Source organism: Cebidichthys violaceus, unplaced genomic scaffold (genome assembly GCF_023349555.1).
Source record: "Cebidichthys violaceus isolate CVI_PGR_0920_01 unplaced genomic scaffold, fCebVio1.0.p SCAF_19, whole genome shotgun sequence".
Classification (NCBI taxonomy): Eukaryota; Metazoa; Chordata; class Actinopteri; order Perciformes; family Stichaeidae; genus Cebidichthys; species Cebidichthys violaceus.
In genome coordinates this window covers 2,107,051-2,118,763 of record NW_027176361.1, presented here as the reverse complement: position 1 = coordinate 2,118,763, position 11,713 = coordinate 2,107,051, and the positions used below count along the sequence as shown (strand labels likewise).

The 11,713-nt window shown below is 40.6% G+C and overlaps 1 protein-coding gene across 2 annotated transcripts; it reads left to right on the top strand.

Annotated features, from left to right (window-relative positions):
• The first annotated feature begins 1,158 nt into the window (after nucleotides 1-1,158).
• On the top strand, nucleotides 1,159-10,846 carry LOC137874485 (uncharacterized). Of its 2 annotated transcripts, none has more exons than XM_068713177.1 (13): nucleotides 1,159-1,237; nucleotides 6,054-6,133; nucleotides 6,224-6,321; nucleotides 6,434-6,556; nucleotides 7,602-7,713; nucleotides 7,909-7,972; nucleotides 8,082-8,119; nucleotides 8,579-8,763; nucleotides 8,891-8,974; nucleotides 9,624-9,847; nucleotides 10,228-10,332; nucleotides 10,420-10,454; nucleotides 10,581-10,846. In XM_068713177.1, exons 2-13 carry the CDS (start codon nucleotides 6,058-6,060, stop codon nucleotides 10,601-10,603), a joined length of 1,167 nt encoding a protein of 388 aa, XP_068569278.1. In that variant the 5' UTR covers nucleotides 1,159-1,237; nucleotides 6,054-6,057; the 3' UTR covers nucleotides 10,604-10,846. The 2 variants fall into 2 exon arrangements, with proteins under 2 accessions (XP_068569278.1, XP_068569279.1); XM_068713178.1 differs by lacking the exon at nucleotides 1,159-1,237 and adding an exon at nucleotides 1,874-1,932 and having other exon boundaries at nucleotides 6,058-6,133.
• Nucleotides 10,847-11,713: the final 867 nt, after the last annotated feature.

Sequence of the window (11,713 nt, the reverse complement as noted above, 5' to 3'; positions counted from 1 at the left end):
TCCATCATTGTTTAACCTAACAACAAGAAGTATGAATGTGTCAAACTTGTTCCCATGATGAGTGGTTTCAACAGGTCTCCCTCACCAGCCTATGGAAAACAAACTGTATGAAGTAGCAGAGAGGCAGTGAAAGCTAAATGACGGTGATGATGATGATGATGATGATGATGAAGATCCCCTCTGACTGATCTCAGGTGGGTGAGCAGAAAGAGTTTCTATTTTGCATTTAAAAGCATGCGTGTAAAAATGTTTTTGACACAGTGATGTAATCATGAGCAGACATGAGGACTTGTGTAAGTGTCTCCAGGGAGGCAATGAGGGATTGATTACACTGTGGCTGTAAATCTGAGTGTTTCCATTCTGTGGTGGTTGGAGAACAACAGCAGTGTAAAAATACTCAAAATACAAGTCATATTCAACATGTTAAAAGTACTCAATCTGCAGTAAAATATAGACTGTATATAAGAAGTGGACATGGTCACTGTCCTCTCTCCTCCTCTGTCTATCCTCCTCTCCTCTGTCCTTCTGTCCACTGTCCTCCTGTCCTCTCTCCTCTTCCCTCTGTCCTCCTGTCCTCTCTCCTCCTTGCTCTGTCCTCTGTCCTCCTGTCCTCTCTCCTCCTCCCTCTGTCCTGTCCTCTGTCCTCCTGTCCTCTCTCCTCCTCGCTCTGTCCTCTGTCCTCCTGTCCTCTCTCCTCCTCCCTCTGTCCTGTCCTCTTCTCCTCCTGTCCTCTCTCCTCCTCCTCCTCCTCCCTCTGTCCTCTGTCCTCCTGTCCTCTCTCCTCCTCCCTCTGTCCTCTCTCCTCCTCCTCCTCCCTCTGTCCTCCTGTCCTCTCCTCCTCCCTCTGTCCTGTTCTCCTCCCTCTGTCCTCCTGTCCTCTCTCCTCCTCCCTCTGTCCTCTGTCCTCTCTCCTCCTCCCTCTGTCCTCGTCCCTCCTCGTCTCTCTGGTACCTCAGGTATTGTTTAAGTAGAAGACAAAGACAGATGAGGAAACACTGTTTGAATGAGTTATTTCCAGGTGAACCTTCTCTGAGCCGTTTCTTTGAACCTTTATTTCTGCTGAATCGACTTGTAGATGATCCTGTTTTGAGTTGAGCAACACGTGGAAACACGTCCCGCCTCCTCCGATGACTAAGCCCTGCTCTGCTGGTCTGTAGTCAGACTGTGTGCGGACGTCTTCCTGCTCTCAATGTGACTCAAGTGAACCAGAGAAGCCAGACGACCTGAACACCCAAAGGTTTGAAGCTCTTCTTCTGCTCCTGTTGTTTTAATGAGACGTCATAATCTGAAGCTGCTTTAATGGACATACTGGAAACACTCACTGCTATACTTTATACTTCTCTTCCACCACATTTAGGAGGGGCGTATACTGTAGCTTTTACTCAACACACATTTATATTTACTGGTTGTTTTCATGATTAAAATATTACATTAAAAAAAATCGCTCAATAAGTATATTTACATAAATGCATTGGTGCTTTTTACTCAAGTACAATATCTGATCTAACACAACGTAGACAAATCTGTTCAGTGTGTTATAAAATATATATAAATATATTTATTAATTGTTTATATATATATATATATATATATATATATATATATATATATATATATATATATATATATATTCAGTGTGCACGCTGAGCTTGAACGCTTCATTTTTAAACCTTAATTAATTGTAAAAATAGTTTTAGTGTATTTGTTCCGGAGCGTTCAGCCACATGTCACATGTTCCTGGTGGAACGTCACTGATCCTCTCCATGCGTGTGATTGGACGACGATATCTGCAGAGGTAACTCAGCACGTGTGTGTGACGCCCATGTATGCGATCACCTGTGTAAAGAGCCCCCCCCCCCCCCCCCCCCCCAGGGCATATCTGCTTCCGCAGTCCAAGGTTCAGGTGAATGTGTGGACAGAGCAGACGGGTAGGTTCTCATAAACTCACTTTTAGTTTGGAGCAACTTTAGTCTTGTTTTATGTTTCAGTCAGTTACGTTTGTTTTCTTTTGTGTTCCTAGTTACCTTCAAAATGTTCCGTGCATGAAGCGGTTAATATTATGAAGGTAAATATGTTGCACATTATGATGTAACGGGGCATTCATTTCAGGGGTGTGACTCTCATTGTTCACTATTGTTCAACAATTATTGTTAAACAATGATTGTGAACAATGATTGTGAACAATGATTGTGAACAATAACCGTCTCTGCATTTGATTATTGTTCATTCAAGTGTAAACATATTGTACATGCAGTTATATGAATGTAAAAATAGATTTAAGCACATTTCTGTTATTATAACTTAAATTCTTTTAATGTAGGGTTAAGGAACCCAACGTTACTCAAAGATCAAACTTTTAAAGACAAATATCAAACACAAGTTGCTGCCTTTTAATTCTGGAACACTTTTATGTTTTTCTTGGAGACTAAATTTAGCACACTTAGCTCCGTGTTTCAAAATGGCGATGTAAATTGTGCCTCATAACACAGAGCGGGTTTTTCTCCTCTAAGCACAAACAAACTCTGCGTACAATTTTCTCTTCGTGGACATTTTGGGATTATTTGTCTTTTTCAACTCGATCGCTTGTTAGAAAACCGCTTCACGGGCTGATGCCTCTCCTGTCCACCGGCTGTGTTTTAATGTCGGCACACAGGCGTCACGTTGCAGTGCGTGAATAATAATAGTGGTGTAACAGATCCCCCCCACGGTTCGGCACACACGTGAACCACGGATTAACTACATAGTTCACCATCACCGTCACAGTGTGAAATGAAAGTTAACTGACAAAGTTAAACGCCGGTCTGCTGTCATTCCACAGGTCACAAAATCAACACGAACTGTGCAAGATGTAGTTTATGGTCACTGTAAAGCAGCATAGACTTTAATTTTGAGACAATCGTATGCCTTTTATATGGAAGCACATTTCGTCAAATGTAGGGTAACCTGTGAAGCGCTGCTTCTATGCGTTCAAGTATCTCATAATTATGACTTTCTATCTCATTGAGTTTGACACCGATGCCTTATTTGGTTAATTGGAACAACATTACTTAATTTCTTCTTCTCTCAGAGACACAGATCAGAACCGGAAGGACCCACTTCCTTGTATGTTTGAGGGTAGCATGCTGTGTATTTCATCAAGAGAGACAGAGAGACCCGTTACCACATCCTGATATATGCAGCAGCACTTCCTCTTTTTGACTCAAACTCATGGTTTTTAACCCATTCTTAATAGGACTCATGCAGCAGTTTACAACCACACCCAGTATGATCACCAAACGTTCCAGTACTTACTACCAACCGACCCATTATTATAGTCACATTACAGCTGTAGCTGTCCAATCACTTCATATTAATACACAATACATAAATGCATACATTGACAATTAGATTATACTTTTATTTTAATCATATATGCTCTGTGTTCTTTGGCCTGATCTTCATAGTCCGTCTTCATTCTTTTAACTTTAAGGTAGCTCTTCTGGGTTCTCAAATCTACTTGACAACACGTATGTTATAGAACGTTCTCTTTATACACGTATGTTATAGAACGTTCTCTTTATACACGTATGTTAAAGAACGTTCTCTTTATACACGTATGTTACAGAACGTTCTCTTTATACACATCTGTTATAGAACGTTCTCTTTATACACGTATGTTATAGAACGTTCTCTTTATACACGTATGTTTTGAACGTTCTCTTTATACACATGTTATTGAAAGTTCTCTTTATACACGTATGTTATCGAACATTCTCTTTATACACATGTTATTGAACGTTCTCTTTATACACGTATGTTATAGAACATTCTCTTTATACACGTATGTTTTAGAACGTTCTCTTTATACACGTATGTTATAGAACATTCTCTTTATACACGTATGTTATAGAACGTTTTCTTTATACACGTATGTTATAGAACGTTCTCTTTATACACGTATGTTATAGAACGTTCTCTTTATACACGTATGTTATAGAACGTTCTCTTTATACATGTATGTTATAGAACGTTCCCTTTATACACGTATGTTATAGAACGTTCTCTTTATACACGCATGTTATAGAATGTTCTCTTTATACATCCATGTTGGAGAATGTTCTCTTTGCTGTTGTTCTTACCTTTCACAATACATACCACAGCAGTAACCGCAACTATTTGCCAGAGGGAATCAAAAATCCCATCAGACTGATGCTCTGCTGCTCAATAGGATCCTGGTAGTTGGTCCTCTACCTGCATGAATCTGTTCAAACCTGTTGGACTTTGCTTTGTCACAGTAAGCAAGCACTACAAAATGTTTTCATGTTTTAGCACACATTTATGGAATCAGTATATCAGAACGGGTGTGATTTAAGTTACTTAACCTGTTTGATTCAATGCAGGCATTTTGCATTTGTGATCTGGTTCTTTTGTCAGACACCTGGAGTGGAAAAGCCTATGGGTTCAATAGTTTGCATTTTGTATGGGTGGAATTTGGATAATGCCACAGACTTGATTGGTTTTGTGTGTGTGTGTGTGTGTGTGTGTGTGTGTGTGTGAGTGTGAGTGTGAGTGAGAGTGAGAGTGAGAGTGTGAGTGTGAGTGTGTGTCATCATGACAAAATGTGGTGGAGACACCGACTGAAGCAGGAAGTACCACAGAGGCAGTCATGAGTACTCTACACTGTTTATGCCCAGCTTGGCATGTCACTGTCTTTGTAAACAACTGTAATCCAAATTAAATGTTCCTGCAAGCTTGAAAATTGCAAGGTGCAGAAGGAGCTCTGGTCAAGCGAGAATTTCCAGTAGTGCACGTCAAGATAAGCTTGTGTTTCAAATCTTTTACAGGTTTGTAGTTGAGATCAAAATCAAGGCAAAGTTTGGTTATGGTGGTCCGAACACCTGGAAAGCAGCTTAAGAGATTTTTGTATATCGTTAGCTTTCATTGTGTTCATTTGTGCAAGATTTAAGTATCAAAAACATTTTGTTTAACACAGAGTTTATTTTCTGCAATAATCCAAAAAGCCAATGGAAAAATCCCATTAGCTTTTTGTCAAGGGAACCATTGAGATGCTCACTTCCTGTTCTCTATAAAAAAATACGTCTTTCTCTATTTCTCTCTTTTTATCAACTATGATCACAATATTTGTGACTTATCTTAAGTGTTGTGCTGAACCCATGTTGACTTTAAAAGCATTGGTATAGTCTGTTGATAAGAGATATCTAGCCAGCCAACTAGCTTAGTTAAACATGCATTTCAGCCATTACTACGGGGTGAATAAATTAAAATGACTCAAAAAATCATTGTCATTGTCTTGTGATATGGAAAAATATGGCCATATTAATATTTTATAAGATGTATTTGTTTACTCACACAGAATTAATGTTGGAAGGTTATCAAGCTAGCTAACTAGCTTAGTATACTTTCACCGTGATTTTTAGACATTGCTATTGGCGACAAAATTCATTACAATTCACAAAAAATCATTGTCATTGTCTTGTGATACAGAAACATATGGCCACATAAATATTTTTTGTCTGAGATTTAGTTGTTTACTTGCGCAGTCTTCATTTTGGAAGGCTAGCCAGCTTAGTTAAAGGCGCTATTTAGCCTTTTCTACGGGATGAATTAACTAAATTTACATAAAAATCATTGTCATTGTTGTGCGATACAGTTGAATATGGACAGCAAATACATATTTATTCCTGAGATTTATTTGTTTAATCATGCAGTCGTGAATTTGGAAGGCTAGCTAGCTAGCTAACTAGCTTAGTTGAACATGCATTTTAGCCGTTGCTATGGGATGACTTAATTAATTCTGTTGAATATCGACACAAAAATATAATTTACTCAGACAATCGTAATCTTTTCTGTGAAACAAACTAATTACAAACAGCTACATTATCGCTAGCAAAAATACAAACTTTCACAACTTGTTTTTTCTTTTGTTAAAAGCTGCTGTTTTAGCCGTCTTAGTTTCTTTTGTTAACAGCGACCCACGTTTAGTTTGTGTTGTGTGTGTGTGTCGGTGTGTTTCCTGTATGTTTATGAAGGCTACATGTGTGTATGTATTACAGGTAGATGATGGTGTGTGTGTTGGCTCGTCTCCTATTTGCTGTGCTCCTGACAGAGACGTCAGCCTCGCTGTCAGCTTCAGGTAAAAAAAACAAAACAAACAATCAGATGGAAGACTTGAACATGCTGACTTATGTGTTTAAATACTTTTGATTGAATAATGTGTCGGTAGGGACGAAGCAGGCCTCTCTGTGCCCACCTCGGTGGCTCCTGTTCGGGCAGAAATGCTTTGCTTTCTACCCTGTTTGGAGCTCTTGGACCAACGCTGATGTAAAGTGAAATCAAACACATTTTAATTCATTAATTCATAACATTCATAAATATTCATTATGGTGTAACGTGTGTGTGTGTGTGTGTGTGTGTGTGTGTGTGTGTGTGTTAGCTTATGTGCTCTCAGAAAGGAGGTCACCTGGCGTCTCTTCACACACCAGAGGAGAGGCAGTTTGTGCGTGTGCTTGCAAACACACACCCTCCAGTGTGGCTGGGTGGACGCCGAGCACAACAGGTACAACGATAACTCTGAGTATGTAACAACCACGCCTGTGATGGAATAATGTTCCCCCCAACAACGGCGCCGTGAATGTTTGCTGTCGCTATGTGCAGAGATTGAGGAGGGTAGTATTTGATGTGTATTATATCTGTTTGTATTGGGAGTTAACCTCAGGGCGACCGGGCGGCAGTGTGGATTAGTGTGGCGCAACAGACAGGTAATGATGCATGGGTGTCGGGGGAGGTCGCACGTTTTTGTTGAAAGAGAAAGAGTCTCCCCAGTGAAGGGAGTAAAGAACACCATCTTCTCCCGCACCCAGCCCAGTGGAGTCAGGACTGTAATTCAACCCTACAGGAGGTTACCAGGGATTGAATTACGGTATTCTACAGTAGAATGTGAGGTATATATACAGTATGTATATGTGTATATATATATGTGTATATATACGTATATAGTATGTATATATGTGTATATGTACATATGTGTATGTATATGTGTATACAGTTTATTTATATATATATATATATATATATATATATATATATATATATGCATATCTATATATATATATATATATCTGTATATATATATATATGTGTGTGTGTATGTATGTGTATAAATATATATATCACTCTAAACAATTTCACTGTAAAATAACGGTATTTTACTGGCAGCAGGGACGCCAGAAACATACTGTATTTTTACAGTGCAGCTACCGTGATTTACTTTTCCGGTATCTTACCGTATACTGGATTACAGTATGTGATAGTAGATGACTGGGTTTTACGGCGATTTTACGGTATATATGCCAGAATGTTACCGTTTACTTACAAAGGGTTATACAACCCAATACTTTTGCATTTAATTCCAAACAAATAAAAGAATAACAATAGACATTCAATACATAATTGTTGCAGTTTAATACATGTTCTCAAGACAAATAATAAAGGGACATTTGTGCTACGTCACAAAGCTCACAATGTACTGCATGTTTAGAAAAAAACAAATAACAGAAGTATACTCTTATATTATTATTATTATTGTATACTCCTCTCTGAAGAATGGCTCTTGGTTCTGGAGCGACGACTCCCCGTTCAGGATCAGTGGTTGGACCAATCAGAGGCAGGGAGAGGCCGGAGAGGGCGGGACTTGCATGGCAATTACACCAAAAAGTAAATAAGAAAAAGAAAACACATGAAATTAATGGATTATTATTGTTAATAGATGAATTATTATAGTATGTTAACAGTTCTGGAGGCAGTTTTTGAATTGAATTTAACTAAAATCATTGTTGTTTTTATTGCAAAATACTTTGAATACTATTAAAAACTAAGAATAAAACAGTAACGTGTGTGTGTTGTGTTCAGGTGGAGAACTGGACAGCGCCCCCTGTGGTGAGCTCAGGTTCTACATCTGCTCCACTGGAGCCAGGTGAGCGACGGCGTATCATTGTTTACTTTACTTTAGTAAGAATGTAGTGAGACGTAAAGTCCTGATGACCAACCTCTGTGCTGATGTTTAACCTCTGTCTCCTCTGCAGTTCAGCTCACTCCTCCTCCAGGAAACCAGCTGAGCCAGGTGATACTTTATACTCCTCCAATATCTCAGAGGTACATAATGTACTCTTTACTGTACTACACCTCAGAGGTACATGATGTACTCTTTACTGTACTACACCTCAGAGGTACATGTTGTACTCTTTACTCCACTACACCTCAGAGGTACATGTTGTACTTTATACCGTACTACACCTCAGAGGTACATGTTGTACTTTATACCGTACTACACCTCAGAGGTACATGTTGTACTCTTTACTCCACTACACCTCAGAGGTACATGTTGTACTTTATACTGTACTACACCTCAGAGGTACATGTTGTACTCTTTACTCCACTACACCTCAGAGGTACATGTTGTACTTTATACTGTACTACACCTCAGAGGTACATGTTGTACTCTTTACTCCACTACACCTCAGAGGTAGGTTTTCCTGCGGTCAGGTTTGTGAAGACTTCCTCCCTGCCCTCTGTCTCGCAGGCATGGTGCCCGGCTGGAGTCTGTTTGACGTCGTGTGGAGTCACAGCGACTCGGTGGCGGAGGAGATCCTCCGCTCGTCCTCCGTCCTCAGAGGACTCCGGTCCGGTCGTCTGACACGGAGCTGCTACGACAGCTTCGTGCAGCAGGAGGCGCTCTACCTGCACAGGGTCGGCAGCACGCTGCAGGTCAGCACTCACGCCTGTCTTCCTGTTGTTATATTGACATCACATATTACTGTTGTTTCTAGTTTGTTGTGGTACGTGTTGTTGACTAACCTTCATGAACGGGTGTGACTGGTTGTGATGACGTCAGGTCCTGATGAGCGGGTTACAGGAAGCAGACGGCGTGACGTCACTGCTGCTGGACGCACTGAAACAGTACAGCAGCAGAAACCAGGTGAGACCAACAGGGACTCATGTAGTGTACTTTGTGTTTGATAGACTGAACATGAAATCAGTGAGGGATTAGCACGCTGGCTAGCTAACTAGCTACCAGATGATTAAAAAATAAACAGTTTAATGCTTCATCCAAGTTTATCTTTATTATTCAAAAGAGCTTCACACAAAAACATCAAAAGACAAATAAGACACATCATCATCGTCCATCAGCTAAAACTCTGTTTAGTAAACTACTGTTGTAGTTTCTCTTTAATAAATCTCTTCCTCTTCCTCCTCTTCCTCTTCCTCCTCTTCCTCCTCTTCCTCCTCCTCTACCTCCTCTTCTTCCTCCTCCTCTGCCTCCTCTTCTACCTCCTCTTCTTCCTCCTCCTCTGCCTCCTCTTCTACCTCCTCTTCTTCCTCCTCTTCCTCCTTCTCTACCTCCTCTTCTTCCTCCTCCTCTTCCTCCTTCTCTACCTCCTCTTCCTCCTCCTCTTCCTCCTTCCCCTCTTTCTCCTTCATCCTCCTCCCCCTCCTTCCCCTCTTTCTCCTTCAACCTCCTCCCCCTCCTTCTCTTCCTCTTTCTCCTCTTCCTCCTCTTCTTTCTTCTCCTCTTCCTTTTCCTCTTCTTCCTCCTCCTCCTCCTCCTCCTCCTCCACCTCCTCCAGAGCCTCCTGGCTTCTCCTCCCCCTCGATGGCTCCAGGACTCCCTCCAGTCCTTCCACTCGGTGGTCCTGGAGGATCCGGTCTACTGGCTGGTGGCCCTGTCGGCCCGGGCCTGCCTCCGTCACTTCCTGTCCAGGGAGCTGCTCTCCTCCTCCTCCGTCAAAGCCAGCCTCCTCCTCCGGGAGTGGAGCGAAGACACTCGGACGGAGGTCGTCTGGACACGCAGGTAACTATCGTAACGTCCAGAAGAAGGTTTAACTCTAAAATGTGATTTAAGGTGAAGAAGTATTTCAATATTTCACAGTAGTAGTACCAGACCTGAAGAAAATACTACAAGACAAGTAAAAGTCCTGCATGCATCATTTCACTGAAGTGAACAAATGTACTTAGAGTATCAAAAATACTCATTAGACTGCAGAGAAAGTAAAGGTTTCAATGAAGGGACTCAGAAACACTACCGCCTCTGTCCACAGGGGCCGCCAGAAACAACACAAACCTTTAAAGTAGAACTTTGAACACACGACGTTGTACTTTTGCTTCAGGGTCTGAATACTTCTTCCACTCTTCACATATGAAGCTCAACCTTCTGCTCTGACTGTGTCACAGCTACAGGGAGCTGATAGAGGAGCGACAGAGTCTCATGGACGTCTTCCAAGCCGTCAACGTCTTCAGAGAACACATGATGAACCAGAAGAGCTTCTTCAAGGCCGCGTAAGAACGAATCACCCGTCTGTGGTTTCCTGTCCATCCCTCAATGAGGTCCTCATTAAAGTGTGTGTGTGTGTGTGTGTGTTGCAGAGCTTGCGATGAAGAGGAGGAGGCTGCTGATGAAGGTGAGTCACCACACTGCAAAAGTATTCATTAAAAACACTCAGTTACAAGTCATACGTTCAAAGTGTACTTCAGTAAAAGTACTCCTCGACTCCATCTCAATCTGTATGTTTTATGTATTTTTCCAGATAAACGCACTAGACTGAAATAGATGTCTCCTCCAGGATGAAGGAATGTCCCATAAGCTAAAGAAGCCTGTATAGATGTGTGTGTATATATTGTTTTCTATATTTTTACTTCAGAAGATGTTAGACTGTTGCTTTACCTTCACTATTGTAAATTAAGAAATGAAGGAGACTTGAATGTATAATAGTCAGTGGCTCTTTGTACTGTTGGCTGTTGTTTGTGATCTGTCGTGTGAAAACGGTATAAATAAAGTTTTTGTTGATGACTTCCTGTTGAGTTCACTCACAGTTTGTTCATAATAAAATGTTGATAAAGTGTATTTATGTTCCTACAGAGTAGTCTCTGTCTCCCCCTGCAGGCTGACACTGGACACTGCACTCAAATACACAGTATATAAGATACACAATGCTACTGCAATATTTGATCTGACTGTTGCTAGTATCCTATTACTACTGATACTACTTCTTCTTAAACTCTACTACCAATACTTGTACTACCTCTATCATAACTTCAGTCACTACTTCTACTACTGCAACTACTACAACACATGTACTTCATGTGCCTCTACAAATACTATCATTGTTTATACATATATTATTACTCATACTAATGTATTGGAAGTAATAATATTAATCCTGATAATTCTATAATAATAGTACCGTACTCTACTATCACTGCTACTACTACCACGAGTACTACCTTTATCAAAACTATCAGTACTTTTGCAACTGCTAAAATAACTGTACTTATACATGTACTACTGCATCTACAAATACTGTTCATGCAGTACTGCTACTACTACTTATTGAACTATTACTTCTAGTATCTATGGCTGTCTACTGGTTTCTACCGGTTTCTACTGTATGTCTACTGGTGTCTACTGTCTGTCTACTGGTGTCTACTGTATGTCTACTGGTATCTACTGTCTGTCTACTGGTGTCTACTGTATGTCTACTGGTATCTACTGTCTGTCTACTGGTGTCTACTGTATGTCTACTGGTTTCTACTTTCTCTACTGGTTTCTACTGTCTGTCTACTGGTGTCTACTGTCTGTCTACTGGTTTCTACTGTCTGTCTACTGGTTTCTAATGGTGTCTACTGTCTGTCTACTGGTGTCTACTGTATGTATGCTGGT